The sequence below is a fragment of the Rissa tridactyla genome, chromosome 8 (genome assembly GCF_028500815.1).
Source record: "Rissa tridactyla isolate bRisTri1 chromosome 8, bRisTri1.patW.cur.20221130, whole genome shotgun sequence".
NCBI classification, from domain to species: Eukaryota; Metazoa; Chordata; class Aves; order Charadriiformes; family Laridae; genus Rissa; species Rissa tridactyla.
This window is the reverse complement of record NC_071473.1, coordinates 42,949,480-42,965,502: the sequence shown is the minus strand read 5'-3', so window position 1 is coordinate 42,965,502 and position 16,023 is coordinate 42,949,480. Positions and strand designations below refer to the sequence as shown.

At 46.1% G+C, this 16,023-nt stretch overlaps 3 protein-coding genes across 3 annotated transcripts; 2 read left to right on the top strand and 1 right to left on the bottom strand.

Annotated features, from left to right (window-relative positions):
- The first annotated feature begins 2 nt into the window (after positions 1 to 2).
- Positions 3 to 6,615, top strand: EBNA1BP2 (EBNA1 binding protein 2). Its single transcript, XM_054212810.1, has 9 exons — positions 3 to 105; positions 234 to 317; positions 563 to 720; positions 1,351 to 1,474; positions 2,827 to 2,916; positions 3,139 to 3,214; positions 3,486 to 3,576; positions 3,897 to 4,068; positions 4,428 to 6,615. Exons 1-9 carry the CDS (start codon positions 37 to 39, stop codon positions 4,476 to 4,478), a joined length of 915 nt encoding a protein of 304 aa, XP_054068785.1. The 5' UTR covers positions 3 to 36; the 3' UTR covers positions 4,479 to 6,615.
- On the bottom strand, positions 5,182 to 8,314 carry CFAP144 (cilia and flagella associated protein 144). Its single transcript, XM_054212811.1, has 4 exons — positions 8,185 to 8,314; positions 7,291 to 7,350; positions 6,293 to 6,396; positions 5,182 to 5,247 (listed from the first exon to the last, which is right to left on the bottom strand). The coding sequence occupies exons 1-4, from the start codon at positions 8,312 to 8,314 to the stop codon at positions 5,182 to 5,184; spliced, it is 360 nt and encodes a 119-aa protein (XP_054068786.1).
- Positions 8,315 to 8,515: 201 nt separating this feature from the next.
- On the top strand, positions 8,516 to 15,779 carry PIF1 (PIF1 5'-to-3' DNA helicase). The gene is made up of 12 exons (XM_054212447.1): positions 8,516 to 9,001; positions 9,076 to 9,181; positions 9,259 to 9,384; positions 9,481 to 9,634; positions 10,193 to 10,307; positions 10,382 to 10,488; positions 10,922 to 11,061; positions 11,723 to 11,829; positions 12,726 to 12,813; positions 13,438 to 13,583; positions 14,577 to 14,768; positions 15,110 to 15,779. The coding sequence occupies exons 1-12, from the start codon at positions 8,516 to 8,518 to the stop codon at positions 15,164 to 15,166; spliced, it is 1,824 nt and encodes a 607-aa protein (XP_054068422.1). The 3' UTR covers positions 15,167 to 15,779.
- The last annotated feature ends 244 nt before the right edge of the window (positions 15,780 to 16,023 follow it).

Below are 16,023 nucleotides of genomic sequence, written 5' to 3'. Positions count from 1 at the left end.
CACGTGGCCGGAAGTGGTGGCGGCAGTGGCGGCAGCATGGCGCGGCGCGGGTCCCTTTCCGACTCGGAGTCCGGCTCGGAGGACTCCTCTCTCTCCGACTCGGAGGTGAGCCCGTGTCCGCGGGTGGTGGGGCCGGGGAGCGGGCTCGGCGGCGAGGCCTCCCCCGGCGGCCGCGGCGCAGGGCCGCCCGGTGCCCTCGCCGGCGGTGCGGCCTGAGTGTCCCCTCTCCGCAGCTCCAGGAGGCCTTCTCCAGGGGCGACCTGAAGCCGGGGCTCAACGTGGTGCTGGAGGAGCGGCCGAAGCGGCGCAACGACACGGTGAGCGGGGCCTTCCCGGGGCTGGGCGGAATCCCTGGGCCGGGGCCCGCGTCTCCCTAGGGCTGGGTGCGGGGCAGAGGAGCCCCCGCTGCGGCCTGGGCCCGCGTCGGGGCAGGGCAGGCCTCCGGGGGGCCCTGGCCTGCTATGGCGGTTTGGGGCATGGCCTTGGAGGAGCAGCCCACGGTGTGAGCTCCTTGGGGAGGCGGTTCTGTGCGGCGGTGTGCAGAGCTGTGCTTCTTTCCCAGAACGGGCTGAAGCAGTGCCTGTCCGAATTCAAGCAGCAGCTGGCTTGGGTGGAAAGGCTGGATGTGACTTTGGGCCAGGCCGTCGATCCCATCTCACAGAGCGCTTCCAGCAAAGATGGTGTTGATCCTGAGAACGATTTCCAGAGAGAAATGAGTTTGTAAGTGTCAAAAAGGGAGATTTCTTGCAGGGTCTGGGCATACTGCTGCATGCTTGGAGTCGTGTTTCACAGGTGTGCTGCAGACTGACGCGCTGGCTGTCACCAGTGTCATGTCACTCTGGGACCATGTGTCTTATTTTTGATGGCTCTGAATGTTTTCCAAAATAACTACAGATTAATGGATTAATGCTAGTATATTAAATTTGTCTTGTGACTGGAAATAATTTTCCTCCTTGCAGCAGACTTTCATCCTTTGCTGGAGAGTTTATTTAAAAAGTTCCTTGATTGCAGCACTATGGCTTTAATGCAGGATATGGATTTTTGTTTGTGGATTTTTTTGGGGTGTTATTACAGTTCTCGTGTTTTGGCTTGCCTTTTATAATCCAACATACAAAACTGTAACTGGAAACTAGATAAATGTATACGTGCAAGTTATAAGCGTTAATATTGTCCTGGCACCTAAATTGCTTTTAGTGTCCCTGAATGCTGTAGGGCACAGAATGTTGATGTAATTCTGGATCAATGTATGTTAGATCCCAGCATCAGTTAGCTTATGTGAGCAGCGTTTCCATCAGCACTGGGAGATGCCTGATACCCAGTGACAGAGATGGTGCTGTGCTGTCTCCCTAGTTACCGGCAGGCGCAGGCAGCGGTGCTGGAAGCCCTACCTAGGTTGCGTAAGCTCCAAGTTCCTACTCGGAGGCCAGATGATTACTTTGCAGAGATGGCCAAATCAGACCAACAGATGCAGAAGGTATGTGCAGTGAATAATGGTGTTCTTCCCTGTGTTATGTGTTGGTTCTAGCCTGTGTTAGGGATTGACTTTAAAGTGTGATGTGTGAACAATGACCTTCATCTCTTTGACAAATGCCTGTGACAATGTTTGTGTTCGAAATTTTGTTTGTGGCAGGAAATTTATTCCTGTTTAGGTATTTCGGTCCATAACAGGTTGGAACTTAAAAGTAGAAGAGCACAATTTATGTTCTGTCCTGAATGTATTTAATATTAAAAATGGAGACTTTTTCTCTGTATGTGTGACAGTGGTTGTAAAATTGATTGTGTTTATGCTCTTTGTCCTAAGACTTGCAGTCAACTGTGGCATTAACGTGATCTTTTTTACCTATTTAAGTATCACCGTTGGTTTATACTTAGTGTGTTTTGGTTCTCTGTGATTTTAAACTGTGTGTTATTGAATTAATCTATCATGGGTAATAAGAAAGGAGTTGTGTAGAAAGTAAGAATTTCACAAATTGCTTCTTGATTGTGGTCTTTGTTCAAAACAGAACCTTCATTTTTGTCTTAGTTTTGTAAAAAAGACTACATTGTATAAGTTAAACAAACATGAGATGGATTCTAATTTGGAGGTTCGTGTATGACTTGATCACTGTTTTGATGGCTGATAGAATCTTCCTAGAGAAGGTGATGATTACTAATTAGCTTGTGCTGAGACTTACGTCAATTCTGCACATCACTGTTACCTTATTTTGCTAGCTTCTGTTTGAAGAATGGAGTTTTTATCTCCTAGTGCAGTCACAGACTGAATCCAGAAGATCTATATTGAAATTTTTGTAATCCCTTGTAACGTGGCATCCTTGTAGAAATGTTTGTGAACAAGGAGGGAACGAAAAAGATGTTTTCTATGGCATGGGAGGATTGTTGACTCTTCTTCAGTGCTTTACTTTTAATAATGATAAGAAAGAAGCTATCGAGTCCTCTACATACGCCTGAGTAGACTGACGAGATGTGACAAGATACTCCTGTTTAGCCATTCCATTAGAGCCCATTATAAGGCTTTGTCTTGTCTCTGTGTGAGATTTGTCGTGCTAACAAGACTTTGTCAATTTGGCTACAGATCAGTTCAGGAGTTTCTGTAATAACTGTTCCCACCTTGAGTTGACGGAACGTTATGCCTTATAATCAGTGAAAAAACCTGCATTGTTTCAGGGCAGTAGCCAGTGAGTAAGTTTGGAGATAAATTGAGCATTATCTGATTGAGAAATGTTTCATATAATTCTTGATTTCAGAACTGCACAGCAATCATAAAATTCTCATATTTTCTTTTGTGTTACTGATAAATTTTGTATTTTTTTCCTATCTCCTAATAAGATTCGACAGAAGCTTAAGAGTAAGCAGGAAGCAATGGAGAGGTCTGAGAAAGCAAAACAGCTTCGTGCAATGAGAAAATACGGCAAGAAGGTGAGGAGGAGCTACAAAAGGGACCTATGTATGACAAGAATCTAGAGCCTAAGTGAGGAACTTAGACAGTGAGACCGCAGGAGGCTGGCTAAAATATATGGAATTTCTCTAGTCTTCTGTGTAGCTGCTTTGAAGGAAGACAGAGCAAAAGGTGGGATACCTTAAAAAAAAAAAAAAGGGATACAACAAGGAACAACACTAACATTCTGCTTCTAATCTCAGGTGCAAACTGAGATTCTGCAGAAGAGGCAAAAGGAGAAAAAAAATATGCTGAACGCGGTCAAGAAATACCAGAAAGGTAAAGTTAACTTGTCTAAGAGAGCGAATGTGTAATGGGAATAATGATGTGTGAGCAAAGTAAGGCAGTGTGATGTGTGGTGTCAGTCTGTCCTGCTGGGCAGTGAGCTTGAAAGGCTGCTGCTGTGCAGAATCACATGTCAATGGCAGTGAAGATCGTCCCAAGTAGCTGTTCTTCAGTGAGGGTGACTTGTTGCTATTACTTGCTTAGACTGAAAATTTGTATTTTCTGTGGTGGTGGCTGAGCAACTGTTATGTCTTCGCTCTTGCAGGTCTCTCTGACAAGCTGGATTTTCTAGATGAAGAGCAGACGTCGTCTCAGGGGAATAAAAAAGGCAGTGGAAGTCAACAGATAAAGAAAGGGTGAGACCAGAAAAGAAAGATATTTAAATGCAGAATCCCTGAATTTTTTTTGAGTCTTTTAGGGGATTGTTTTGTGGAACAAGAAAGCTATTCTGATTAACGTTCATTAAAATAAGTCTCAGGTGGCTTTCTGTCCCTAGAGAGGAGGAAAGCTGTGGCAGAATGAAATGGAGACTGAAATGTGCTAATTTCTGCCTCTCCTATAAGAGGAGAAAGGTTTATGATGGCAAATGGGAGTCCTTCAGCAGGCACAGGTGATGTCTTGAGAGTTTCCTGAGGAAAGGTATATAGACGATGATGCTGTGTGGTTGTTTTTTCAGACCAAATGCCAAAAGACGATACAAGAATCAAAAGTTTGGTTTCGGTGGGAAGAAGAAAGGATCAAAGTGGAACACGAAGGAGAGTTTTAATGACATATCCAGCTTCCGGCCAAGCGTGGCGCACAACAAAGGCGCAGGAAAAGCAGGAAAAAGAGGAAAAAAAGCCCTCAATGTAAGTAAGATGTTGCATGCAAATGATCCTGGTTGGCTAGGAAGCCTCCCCTGGGAGGGAGAGCTGAGTACATGATGGGTGCCTCTAGCATCTGGAAGTGACAATGGCTGTCTTTGGGAGTTGAGCATGATTCAGTTGCAGATAGAGTTGAGGACAGTGGTTTGGTATCTTGGCAGGGAAATGAGTGGGACAGTTAGCAAGTACTGTTTGTTGCTACTTGGGTCCCAAAACCCCCCTCTCCAGAGGTGCTGACAAACATCATCTTGGTATGCTCGCCAAGCTATAGAGCTAGAACAAAGATCGAGGACATGAAAATAAAAGATCTCAATCTGTCCTTTTTTTTTTTTTTTTTTTCTCAGAAGAGACCTGGAAAGAGAGCAAGGCAGAAAATGAAGAACCGAGCACGATAGAGGACTGTGCTCCCCAGTGGGGTTCCTATGTTTCTGTGTTGCAATATATGTTTTTGCTGTCATTGAGCAGCTAACCATGGAGCAAGCTGGATGATTCCAAGTGGCAAGAAAAAAAAGTCAGTGGAAACTAGTGCCTTATCACTAATTTCTTCTTATCATCTGTTTTGTTGAAGGATTGTTTTCTACTTAAACCTCTGGTGTGTGAACGCATTAAATGGTTTGCACAGAACTATGTCTAATTCGTGTTTAGTTGTGTTATGAATGATGGCTGAAGCCTACGCTTTGTTCCCTCCATTCTGACAGCTTTTTCCACAGCTACTGTTGCCATGTACTTGGTGAACTTGAGTTCTGGGTCATGTTGCTTGATGTCAGAATAAGAAGTCTGAAGCCTGTCAAGATGTTAAAGTGTTTTTTTAGACGATTCCTATAAATGGGTTTGCAAACAGCAGTGAGACAAATGCAGCAATCTTACAAATAGGTTTATTTCTGTAACTATTGTCAAGCTGCAAATCTGGACAGACTGAGGTTCTCTCTTCCCTTTTCTTGCTGTCTTCTCTTGCCAGAAATCTACCAGACTCACCTAATATCAAGCAGGGCCTAACATATTAGGTGTCATTAACTGCTTCTATATAAGTTGTGTGGCTTTGCTACCCTACTACTGCAGCTTCTCAAGCTGCTCCTCCCTGTGCCCTGTGGCAGCCATTTACTTAGTGATCTCGGTTTTCCGGCGTGGCAAGTAGAGTCTACGATCAGTACGGTCCACATGAATCTGGGAAGGAAAAATGATGAACAGTCATGTGCTTTTACTAGAATTAGTAGTAGTAGTCTCTCCTGAGAAGAGTGATGCACAGTGTTCTTGCTGCTAAGAAATGCCCAAATGACAAATGAATAGGGTACCACTTATTTGAGAATATACTGTTCACTGCTTCATTATGATAGAACCTGGTGAAAAAGAGAAACTTGACATATGAAACAGCATCACGAGTCCTGATAACTCACTTCCCTACACGCAAATTTAGTTGCCTCTTTCCTGCCAGCCTAATCCTACCACCAGTATCTAACAGTGTAAAGCCCTGCTGGGATGTCTCTCTAACCTTGGTGTGAGTAACCATTTTACCTGAAGTGTAATAGGAAAAGTTGCAAAGACTATCTTTTCTTATTTATCTTAGTTTTCTTTGTAACAGGTCAAAATTAATCAGGCCCTCATTTGCTTTTGTCAAAACGCTAATCTACAAAGTCAGTCATTGTCACAGCTATTCGTTTGTCAGATGTGATTGATGTCTCAGCTTGCTAATAAGATTTCTTTTCCTCCTGTTTATTCATGCTTCCCCAAATGAATCCTCACTGGTGTATTCTGCCTCGGGTTTACTTAGCTAATTATTAATTTTATGGTTCTGCTTGCAGTTTATTTGAAAGGTACTGTACAGCAGCACACTTCTTTTCACAGTACTTAATGTATGTCACTTCACATTGCTCACTATGCCATTTCTCATGGCTGAATGCTTTAATAAACAGCCGTGACTACATGTGTGGCATTTGGCAATATGCTTGGGGTCGACTGTCATTGTAGATATTTTGCATGCAAGTTTCTCAGGGGAAGTCTACTATTTCTGTGTTCATAAGCCTATGCCAGTGTGAAGGTTTGGTTGTACATTTTAAAAACTTGTTGTCTGTGAACACCTCTGCTCATTCCGAGTCATTCCTGTTTTCCATGTTTGTCACACATTATTTTCTTGAATTGAGTATCTTTCAATGTGATGGGCTGAACCTCTCTGAATCCTGCAAAGGGTGGAGTCCTTAAGCACCCTACTCACCAAAGGTGTTGTGTTCCAGCCAATCTCCTGGCTTTCAGTTTGTGGCTCTGAGTATTTCTTTGTTGGCTCCAGTGCTGTGTGGTGAATAAGATTCAGAAACTTGTCTGTTGATTTAAGAGAACAAATACAAATGAAAGAAAGTATGTTTAAAAAAAGTCACCTGTGGATGTGTGTTAGAATGGGACATCGTAACGCTGTCCAAGCCATAGCAAGAAAGCAAAGGCTGGAGCAACCTCTGTGCTTCTGTGAATGATCATGTAAGAAAATGCAGGGTGACATTTCTACTCAAATTTATCCCAATAAAGTTTCAAGATTTGCCTGCCTGTACTGTCCTGTTAATTTTGTCATCCCTGTTTACTGTATTGCAGCATCTTACTTTTCTTATGCCACACCTAGTATTGACCAGCGCTTCGCATAAGCTCTTGTCTTTCTCAGTTGCCTGAGACCTGCTACCTTTTCCTTTTTTGGTTTTCTTTTCCCTCCTAATTCTTGACTAGAGCAGGTGGACCTTAACCAGCCATTAAGGTTTTCAGACAAAATTGGCATGTTAGAAATAAATGAGCAGTTGCTATAGGGTTTCTGTTATTAGTGCTGTAAAGCACGACTCAGCAGCCATTTCAGCAGTTTACCGTAGTGGTGGTTAGGTAGAATCTGCAATGACAGGCAGTATGTATGTATAAAACATGTTACTATATTTTTTTTTATTTTCCCCTGAAAGAGGTTTAGCTTCTCAAGCAGAATTTTATAGCGTGATAAATATAAACAAAAATAAAAGCATAATTGCATGAATTCAAGCGTGCATCAGTAATGAAAAGTAATGGGAAAGGGCCTTAAAATGGAAAAAACCTGCCTTATGTTTAACAAAAATGAATTAATTTAACTTACTTCTGTTGTCACAGGGGTGTTTCCACATATGTCTAAACTAATTGGAATTTTTAAATCTTATTTATTAGTAATTTTCTTATGTAATTATCACAAGATGTTCAGAGATGTCTTACCATCTGCCGGCTCTTCTATATTATCATGCCAAGACATAGGCTTCCTCGTGATCGTGTGAACTGGAAAGAAATGATGCAGGTGGATTACTTTAGTATGAATTTAGCATCACAGCCAGGTACAGGATATCCATCATTGCAAATGTTCCTTTTGGTTATTCCCTAGTCTGGACCCAGCTGCTTCACTAAAGTTGTAAAGGAAGAACAGCATGTCAACAGAAAATGAGTTAGAGCACTGACTAATAGCAACTTCCTAGAAAGGGAAGGGCCTTAAGCATGCTAAAGGCCCTTCTACTGGATGCTGCCTACATTCACCACAGCAAAGTTCCACCCCACCCAAGTGGTGGCCTGCAGGGTGCCAAGTATCAGGAAATTCTTTTCCTTTGGTTTGTTTTATTGTAAAAGTTAGACCTCAGTGAATTTATTCACATCACCTGTCTGTGCCAGCACAGATTGTGATATTCTATGACTCTTGAGTTGGCAGGGAGAAATCAATCCAGAGGCTGAAGAAACATGGTGTAGTGGTGAGAGTCTCTACCCCATCCTAGCTCTGTGTTATCTCAGGATCCATGGATTCCATATCCTGAGTAGTTGTCTCATTCTACGCGTTTACTAAGGCACTGTCTAATCTGAGCAAATTAGTCCTGTCTGTTCTGTCCTTGAGTGTGCAGACTAGTTCCTTAGGCAAAAGTTGCCCACCAGTTGCTCCTTCCAGATCTACGCCTCTCACTGGCTGCTGCTGGTATTCTTGAGTGCAGCTGCTTGTCTCTGACATGTAGCTGAGGGCTCTGGGGCCTGCTCAGGCCCTTGCCTTATACAGGTGGGCCCCTCAGTCTGCCCTGTGCCTTGCCCCCGAGGCTTCCGCGCCAGTTCCCTGTGACCGCGGGGCCGCCTCACCGCGGTGGAGCGGGTTCACGCTGTACTGCGTGTGCAGCCTCTGGCACTGCAGCTCTTTCCGCACCCGCTCGCACAGGAGCTGGTTCTGCCGCACCGGATCCAGAGGCTTCTTCTCACTGCGGGCGGCCATTGTCCCGCCGGGCGACGCGGCGTCCCGTAGCCTGGCAATGCCTCACGTGGTCAAGCATGAGGCTGCTGATTGGGCCCGGCGGGTGTTCTTTGGGCCTTCCCGCCTCCTATTGGCCGCCGTATTAAAGCCCCTGGCGCTGATTGGCGGCGGCTGCACGCGGCGGGTTTGAACGGCCGGTGCGGCAGCGGCTGGGACGGCAGGATGGAGGCTGCGGAGCTGTGCTGCACGGTGGCCGTGGAGCAGCCGCTGCCGGGAGGACAGGCCCTGCGGCGCCGCGTAATGCGGGGCGCGATGGTGCTGCTGGGCCGCAACGAGCTGCGGCAGCCAGTGCTGCGGGTGGTCGGCGGCGGCGGCGGATCGGCGGCGGCGGCGCTGAGCTTCGTGCTGGCCGGTGACACTGTGCGGCTCTTCACGCGGTTCGCTGGCGACGGGCGGGCGGCGGTGCGGGTGGGTCCGGGAGGCGCCCAGGTCTTGCTCTCCGACTGCCCCCCAGACGCCCTGCGCCGCTTCCTCCGCCTCCTGCGGCTCAAGGTGGTCGCTGGGTCGCGGGGAGCGCAGCGCGTCCCCCGCCTGCTGGACCGGCCGCCGCCGGCCTTCGCCCTCATCAGCCCGCTGCAGGAGCGAGACCTGCTGCGCGGCCCCGGCCACCTCCGCGGCGCCGAGGGGCGGGGGGAGCGCCCAGAGAAGGTGAGTCCCGGGGCGAGGGGGGCGGCCCCGGTTACCGGCCCCGGTCCTACAGCGTGCTGCCGCCTGTCCCGCAGGTGCCCCGCGCAGAGAGACGGCCCCCGGTGAGGCTCTCGGCGGAGCAGGAGGCGGTGCTGGGTGCCGTGAGGAGCGGGAAGAGCATCTTCTTCACCGGCTGTGCAGGTGAGGGGGCCGGGCGGCTGTCACCGGGTGAAGTCCTGGGGTCTCGCCGCTTACCTGCTTCTTCTCCCTCCTCCAAGGGACCGGGAAGTCATTCCTGCTGAAGAAGATCGTGGGGTCCCTCCCTCCGAAGAGCACCTATGCTACAGCCAGCACAGGAGTGGCGGCATGCCATATCGGTGGTACCACTCTCCACGCCTTTGCAGGTAACGGTCTGCCTGGCAGTGAGAGGCTGGCAGCTCTCGCTCCCACCCCAAAGAGTCAGGAGCTTCCCAAAGCTTTGCTTTCTTCTCCCCTGCCAGGGATCGGCTCTGGGAAGGCATCGCTGGAACAGTGCATTCAGCTGGCGGAGAGGCCTGGGGTGCGCCAGCACTGGCTGGCCTGCCAGCACTTAATTATTGATGAGATCTCAATGGTGGACGGCAAGTTCTTTGATAGGCTGGAGGCAGTGGCGAGGTGAGTGATCGTCAGGTCAAACAACTAACAGAAATGAATTTCCCTAAATGTCTAGGCTGCTTCCTTCTTCTGGTTATGTGAATGGATACAAGGCAATCCCTGGCATAGGACCGAAAGGAAGGACTAAATTATTGCCAGCATCTGGGCAGATTTTTATCTTAAAAGAGGTTTTAATCATGTCCCTGCTCCCTGGCTGGGCCTGTTTTGGTTCCTGGTTCCATCTCCAGAGCCAACTGTTGTTTGTAGAGCTGAGTCCAGAATGCATCTGTCTGTCTATGCTGCGCTCAGCACTTCTCTCTTGCAGAGAGAAGCAGTTGTGGTATAGGAGCTACCAAAGAAGCTGGTAATGACATCTGGGATGGGCAGGCAAAGAAAAATGAGTGTCTTGTAATAGCATTGCTTAATTATTTGTGCTCTTCTGACACAGCTGAGGATAATCATCTTTACTGCAGCTGGTATATGTTTGAATGTACAGATAATCCAAGTAACTTCTAAGACCAGAGTATGTCCAGGTCCTGGAGGGCATTCAAAACTTCTCCTCTCTTCCTTCCCTCTCAGGGCTGTCAGAAAACGGGATGAGCCTTTTGGAGGAATTCAGCTAATCATCTGTGGGGACTTCTTGCAGCTACCCCCAGTCTGCAAGGCTAATGAAGAAACCAAGTTCTGCTTCCAGGTACAAACCTATCCCTAAATTCACCCTCATGCTTCAAGTCTGCATCTTTCTTAAAAAAAGAATGATTTTTCCAGTCAAAAAGCTGGAGGAAATGCATCCACATAAACATGGAGCTGACTGAAGTGCGGAGACAGACCGACAAGACCTTTGTCTCACTCCTGAGTGCAGTCCGTTTGGGCAGGTGAGGAGAAACTCACCTAACTGTAATCCCTGCTCCCTACCCATGGTGCAGAGGAAAGAGTGATTTGTCACTCTGTCCCTGTTCTCTATCAGGAATGCCTGGCTGGGGACAATGGCTATAAATGCTTTAGTTAATGTAAGCAGGTTTTATATATGCTGCTCTGGTAAGGAAGGACCCTTTCTAGGGTTCCTCTCTGCAATTTCTGTTCAGGGATACAATGGATCCTGAGCTGGCGGCGGCCAGGGCAGAGCCAGGGCACAAGCACACACATACACTGCTCTCCAACTTTGTTTAGTTAACTTCCACTGGCTTTCTCTCTAGAGAAAGCACAGCCTGGGGTTTGCACAGCCTCATCCAGCTGCGTGGAGGTTACTGCTGCTCAAGACCTGTTCCTGATCACTTTAACTAATAATCCCCTTTTCCTGGTTACCAGGTGCACAGAGGAGGTTACCAGGCTGCTGATACAGACCACTACTAACAGGTCTGAGCGTGATGGGATCCTGGCTACGCGGCTCTGCACCCATAAAGATGATGTAGAAATAACTAATGAGAGACGCTTGCAACAGCTACCAGGTGAACTCCTGGGAGGAACTTGCTGGCTTTGGGGCTGAGCTCTGAGTGTATGTAACGGGGACACTGCGGTGTCAGGAGGAACTGCTGTTCTGTTGTGCATAGCAGCAGCAGTCCAAGATGTGTGTGTTGTACAGCTTTTTGCTTAAAAATCCACACTGTTACTTCTTGGTATATAATAGACAGAGAGCTTGTGGCTTTCTGTGGTGTAGGGTGGGTCATTATTGCCTCCATACCCCTTCTGCTGCTTTCTATAGCAGTTCAGAAAGGCTGCGCTCTATCCAGCCATGACTTGAATTGAGAACTATTTAATTTCTGCCTCCCTTTCTGGCCCTAGGATTCTTCTTTAGTCCTCTTTAGAGATCTGGTGCTGGTAGCAAGTGAAACTGGTCATATGCTCAAAATGGTGACCGCTCAATTCCTATTTATTGCTGGCCCTTGAATCCTGAGCCTTCTCATGCTCTGGGACATATGCTGGGAAGAGAGGCAATAGTGAGCTTTCTGCTGTCAAATGTGATGAGGTTTGTGTGAAGATGTCCTGCCAGCAGAGCAGAATAGATATTAAAAGAGGAACCACTGTTAGAAATAAATGCTGAGCCTCCTCCAGTGCTGTGTGGAATATGTTCAAGGGTTGCAATTTGTCACGTCTTTCTTTCCGTAACAGGAGACGTGCACACTTTTGAGGCGCTGGACAGTGACCCAATGCTAGTGAAGTTAATTGATGCTCAGTGTCCTGTGGGTGGTAGAATTGAGCTAAAGCTTGGAGCTCAGGTGGGTGCGTGTACATACATTTGTGAAAGACCAGCGGATCAAATGGCATAAAAATATAAAGGAATAGCAGACGAATATATCGAGTAGGTGAATGTATAGAATGCATATTCTGTATAGAACAGCTACACCAGGCCAAAAGAAGACTCTAGCCCAACCCTTTGTATCCTTTCTGCTTGGAATCTTATCCAGACAGAGAATTGATTCGATTTGAGTACAGGTCCATGTCTTGTGGATGGTGGTAACCATTTCCAGCTTCCAGATAGTAGAGAGCACAGGCAGTCCTTGCCTGCAGCCTCAGCTCCAGGTACAGCAGCCCTCCTGACTTGTAAGAGTAGGGCACAGATTGCCAAATTTGTAGGACTAGATTCCTTGCTGTAAGCTGGGGCTGTCAGAGTGAAAATGATGCAGGATTGTGCTTAGCAGCTGCACTGTTTGCCTTGGGAAGTTGTTCCTTGGGTGTTCCCAGAATCTATATATGTCTAGGCTTGTGGTGTTTGGGGAAGGGGAATCTGTTCCCTGTTTCTGAGCTCACGGCTGTGCACAGCAGCAGCTCAAGTGAAGTATTTAGTGCTGCAGAATCACAGAATGGTTCAGGTTGGAAGGGACCTTCAAGATCATCTAGCTCCAACCCCCCTGCCATGGGGAGGGACACCTCCCACTAGACCAGGTTGCTCAAAGCCTCATCCAGCCTGATGTAGTAGTTGGGAATCCTACAAAGGAGAGGCTATTAAAGAGTTTCAATCAAATTGGAGGTGGTGCTGTATCCTGCAATAGGATGATGTGGCTGTTGCCACACAAGCCTGCTGTGCTTGTGCTTCTTGGCTAAAAGCTGAGCTGCAGGTGGCTGAACAGGCTGTAAAGCCAGTGCACTGAGGGATTTTTCTCTTTCTCTGTAGGTGATGCTAGCTAAGAATCTGGATGTGTCTCAAGGGCTGGTGAATGGGGCACGAGGAGTGGTTGCAGGATTTGAAAGTGAAGAGAAGGGTAAGTAAGCTTTTGGCCTTTTATTGGCAAGGTGGCAGGGGGGAACAAAACAACTTATCATTGACTGCTGATGACTTGTTAATTTTGTCTACTGCCTGGTAAGAATAATTTGAGGGAAAGCAGGGAGGAGGTCTGCTCTGTAGTGAGAGGTTTGGGGTTCTCATGAGCTGCGATATCATGTGCTGCATCAGCTGTAGCTATCTGTAGGGACTCTTGTGTTTGCTTTTCCTTATTCTCTAGATGTCTACGCTTGTTTGCATTTCCTGTCCTGTTGAAGCATGTCCTGTTGTTCTGGGGAGGGTTTTTTTGTGTTTGGTTTTTCTCAGAATAATGTTCTACTACCTCCAATGTGTATTTTTCTCTGCATCACAACTGATAAATTATCTGACTTTAATTCTTCCAAATGTCATTTCAGCACATCCTATTTACTGTATGTGGGTTTAGGTGTTTTTGGTATGGGACTTGGGGATTTTCTTTTTTAATGTAGCCCTAAAATTCATGACAGACTGACATGGAGAAGGAGAGGGGGAAAAAAAAAAAGTGTTCCTAGGCTGCTGGCTTCCTTTCCTGGTTCTTGAGTGTCAGGCATACATCCATATTTCTCTCTTGCTTCCATTCCTACAGGGCTGCCTAAGGTTAGATTTCTCTGTGGGGTCACACAGGTCATCAAAATGGAGAAATGGGTCTTCAAAGGACCATCAGGAGTTCACCTGTGTCGTCAACAGTTGCCCTTAAAATTGGCATGGGCCATTTCCATTCACAAGAGTCAGGTGAGTGTTCTTATACAGCTGTCTGTAGACTTCTACACCATCATAAGTCTTATTTTCTCAGTGAGCTTGTATTGCTGATAAAACAGGAAGCAAAACTGAGGCCCACGTTGTGGGGGAGCTCTGGAGTAGGTGTGTCTTTACCTGCAGAGAAGGCAGCACCTCTTCTCCTGTTTGTGATACTTGTCTATAGCAGTGTTGCTAGCCTATCTTTGACCCTAGAGTTTCCACAAGGCTGCTGTAAACTGCCTACTTCATATTCAACTATAAAGTATCATTATTTACTGCTGCGGGCTGATCAGGATAGTGTTTCCCTGATAGCCATCACCACTAGTGATCCTGAGGTTTGCAGTCTACCTGAGGAAGGTACAAGAGTCACAGATGTGCTCTTTGGGCTGGACTTTCCCTTCAGAGGTGTGTTGGGTTTTTTCAATGTAAGTAATATGGTTCCTACCTTTCCAGAAGACTTCATACACTTTGATAAATACATCTCTCTGTAAAAGACCTGTGAGTTTGTTCCCATGCTACTGTTTAAACCAGTCCATATGATAAATTCTGCAGCCTCCTGGGACATCTCTTGGTGCAGACAGGGCTGGCCAGGCCCAACACAAACTCTGTCTCAGATGGTCTGCCTGAGGACTGCTCGAGCCTGGCTGCTCCTCTAGTTAATTACTAGGAGTGGAAACACAGGGTTTCTTTCCCTGCTGTGTTGGGTATATGGGATTTGTGGAGTTTTACATGAAGATCATCAGAGCTGGTGGACCCTACTGTCTGCTAGCAGCTTCCTGACAGTGCAAAACTGTCTTTCCCCCCCCCGAACTTTTAATCAGTTACATAGTCAAGCAAGGGACTTCCCTTTTTTTTTTTTTTTTTTTTTTATCAAGCCTGTACACTGAGGATTGTGCCTTTGACAGACTCACAGGTCACCTTAGTGTTGATACAGCACAGTGGTCTTGTTTGTTTGTTTTGTAACAAGCTTCTTTGTGTCTTTGATAGGGCATGTCTTTAGATTGCGTGGAAATCTCCCTGTCTCGTGTCTTTGAAAGTGGGCAGGCTTACGTAGCCCTTTCCCGAGCCCGTAGCCTTGCAGGTCTCCGTGTTCTGGATTTTGACCCGAGAGTAGTGAGAGCTGATCCTTCTGTGTTGCAGTTCTATAGGCAGCTGAGACGTCACCAGCTTCTAACCCAGGTAAAGAAAAATCCTGTGGTAGCAAAGGCTGCCTTGTGCAACCAGGATGAGAGATGTTTGTGCTGAGATGCTTCATTTTCTTCCCAAGCAAGATCGTTCAAATTAAAACTTGTAGTGGCAGGAGAGAAGAAACTGCAAAGAGGGAATGTGGTGGGGAAGCTCTTAGTGGCAAAACATCTACTGTAGTGTTTGGATGGGATAACACTACCTGGCCTGTGGGTGAAAGGGAGGGTTGGGGTTCTTTCATCCTCCTCATGCAGTAGGGGCTGAAGGGGAAGTGGGCACATAAGAAATCTCTTAAATTATTATTTTTTTTTCTTCCCTTCCCCTCCACCCCCCAGGATTCCCTACACACACATCCAGGTGCTGATGAGAAGGAGAACTGGGAATGCAGCTGAGAATGCTCCTTTGGCCTCTGTGATGCATCAGCACAGACTGAGTTGCAGCGATCTTGCTATTGAGTATATTTGATAACACCAATGAAGTTAAAGGAATTTTTTTTTTTTAAAATGTTTGATTTGTTCAGCTGACTCCGGATGTGTAGAATTCTCCCCGTCTTGTGCCTCTGAAATTTGGAAGGCTCCTGTAGGCCTTTTCTGGGACTATAGTGTTGAGTACTTCTGTGTCACAGATGCAATTCTAGCAAACAAAATGACTGAACAAGGACATGCCTGATGGATCTTCCTATAGTTCTATCCTGTCTGCCTGGTTGCATTTTATTCTCCACATATGTAGACTGAAAACTTGTGTGCTTTTCTTCAAGTATACCACGGTTCAGACATGCGAGGTGTATGTCCTGTTTTCCTGGGTGGATTGGACCTGTTCACAAGAGTTGCTGACGCAGGGGAAAGCAATGCTACATATCTGGAATACATGCTTGATCCTGCAAGCGAGGAGCTGCCAGGAGCTGGGCTATCACTTTATAGCATGCTGGGTTGTTCTTGCCTTCCAGATGTTTAACACCAGGAGGCTTTGCATAACTTCATCCACAAGCAGAACTAGGGGTTATACGTTGCCTGTTATGCTGATACATAGCCTTTTTATTAGTCTGTTGTATACAATGAGATGTGATTTTATTTTTTTATTTTTTTATTTTTTTATTTTTTTATTTTTTTATTTTTTTATTTTTTTATTTTTTTATTTTTTTATTTTTTTATTTTTTTATTTTTTTATTTTTTTATTTTTTTATTTTTTTATTTTTTTATTTTTTTATTTTTTTATTTTTTTATTTTTTTATTTTTTTATTTTTTTATTT

Bases quoted from the DNA above. Each gene is read 5' to 3' on its own strand.
- EBNA1BP2 (XM_054212810.1), top strand. From the start codon at position 37: ATGGCGCGGCGCGGGTCCCTTTCCGACTCGGAGTCCGGCTCGGAGGAC. The intron at 1,475-2,826 runs GTATGTGCAGTG...TCTCCTAATAAG, and splicing joins CAGACCAACAGATGCAGAAG to ATTCGACAGAAGCTTAAGAG. The intron at 2,917-3,138 runs GTGAGGAGGAGC...TTCTAATCTCAG, and splicing joins TGAGAAAATACGGCAAGAAG to GTGCAAACTGAGATTCTGCA.
- CFAP144 (XM_054212811.1), bottom strand. From the start codon at position 8,314: ATGGCCGCCCGCAGTGAGAAGAAGCCTCTGGATCCGGTGCGGCAGAAC. The intron at 7,351-8,184 runs GTGAGGCGGCCC...ATTTCTTTCCAG, and splicing joins CGTGAACCCGCTCCACCGCG to TTCACACGATCACGAGGAAG. The intron at 6,397-7,290 runs GTAAGACATCTC...TTAAATCAACAG, and splicing joins TATAGAAGAGCCGGCAGATG to ACAAGTTTCTGAATCTTATT.
- PIF1 (XM_054212447.1), top strand. From the start codon at position 8,516: ATGGAGGCTGCGGAGCTGTGCTGCACGGTGGCCGTGGAGCAGCCGCTG. The intron at 9,635-10,192 runs GTGAGTGATCGT...CTTCCCTCTCAG, and splicing joins AGGCTGGAGGCAGTGGCGAG to GGCTGTCAGAAAACGGGATG. The intron at 11,830-12,725 runs GTGGGTGCGTGT...CTTTCTCTGTAG, and splicing joins AGCTAAAGCTTGGAGCTCAG to GTGATGCTAGCTAAGAATCT.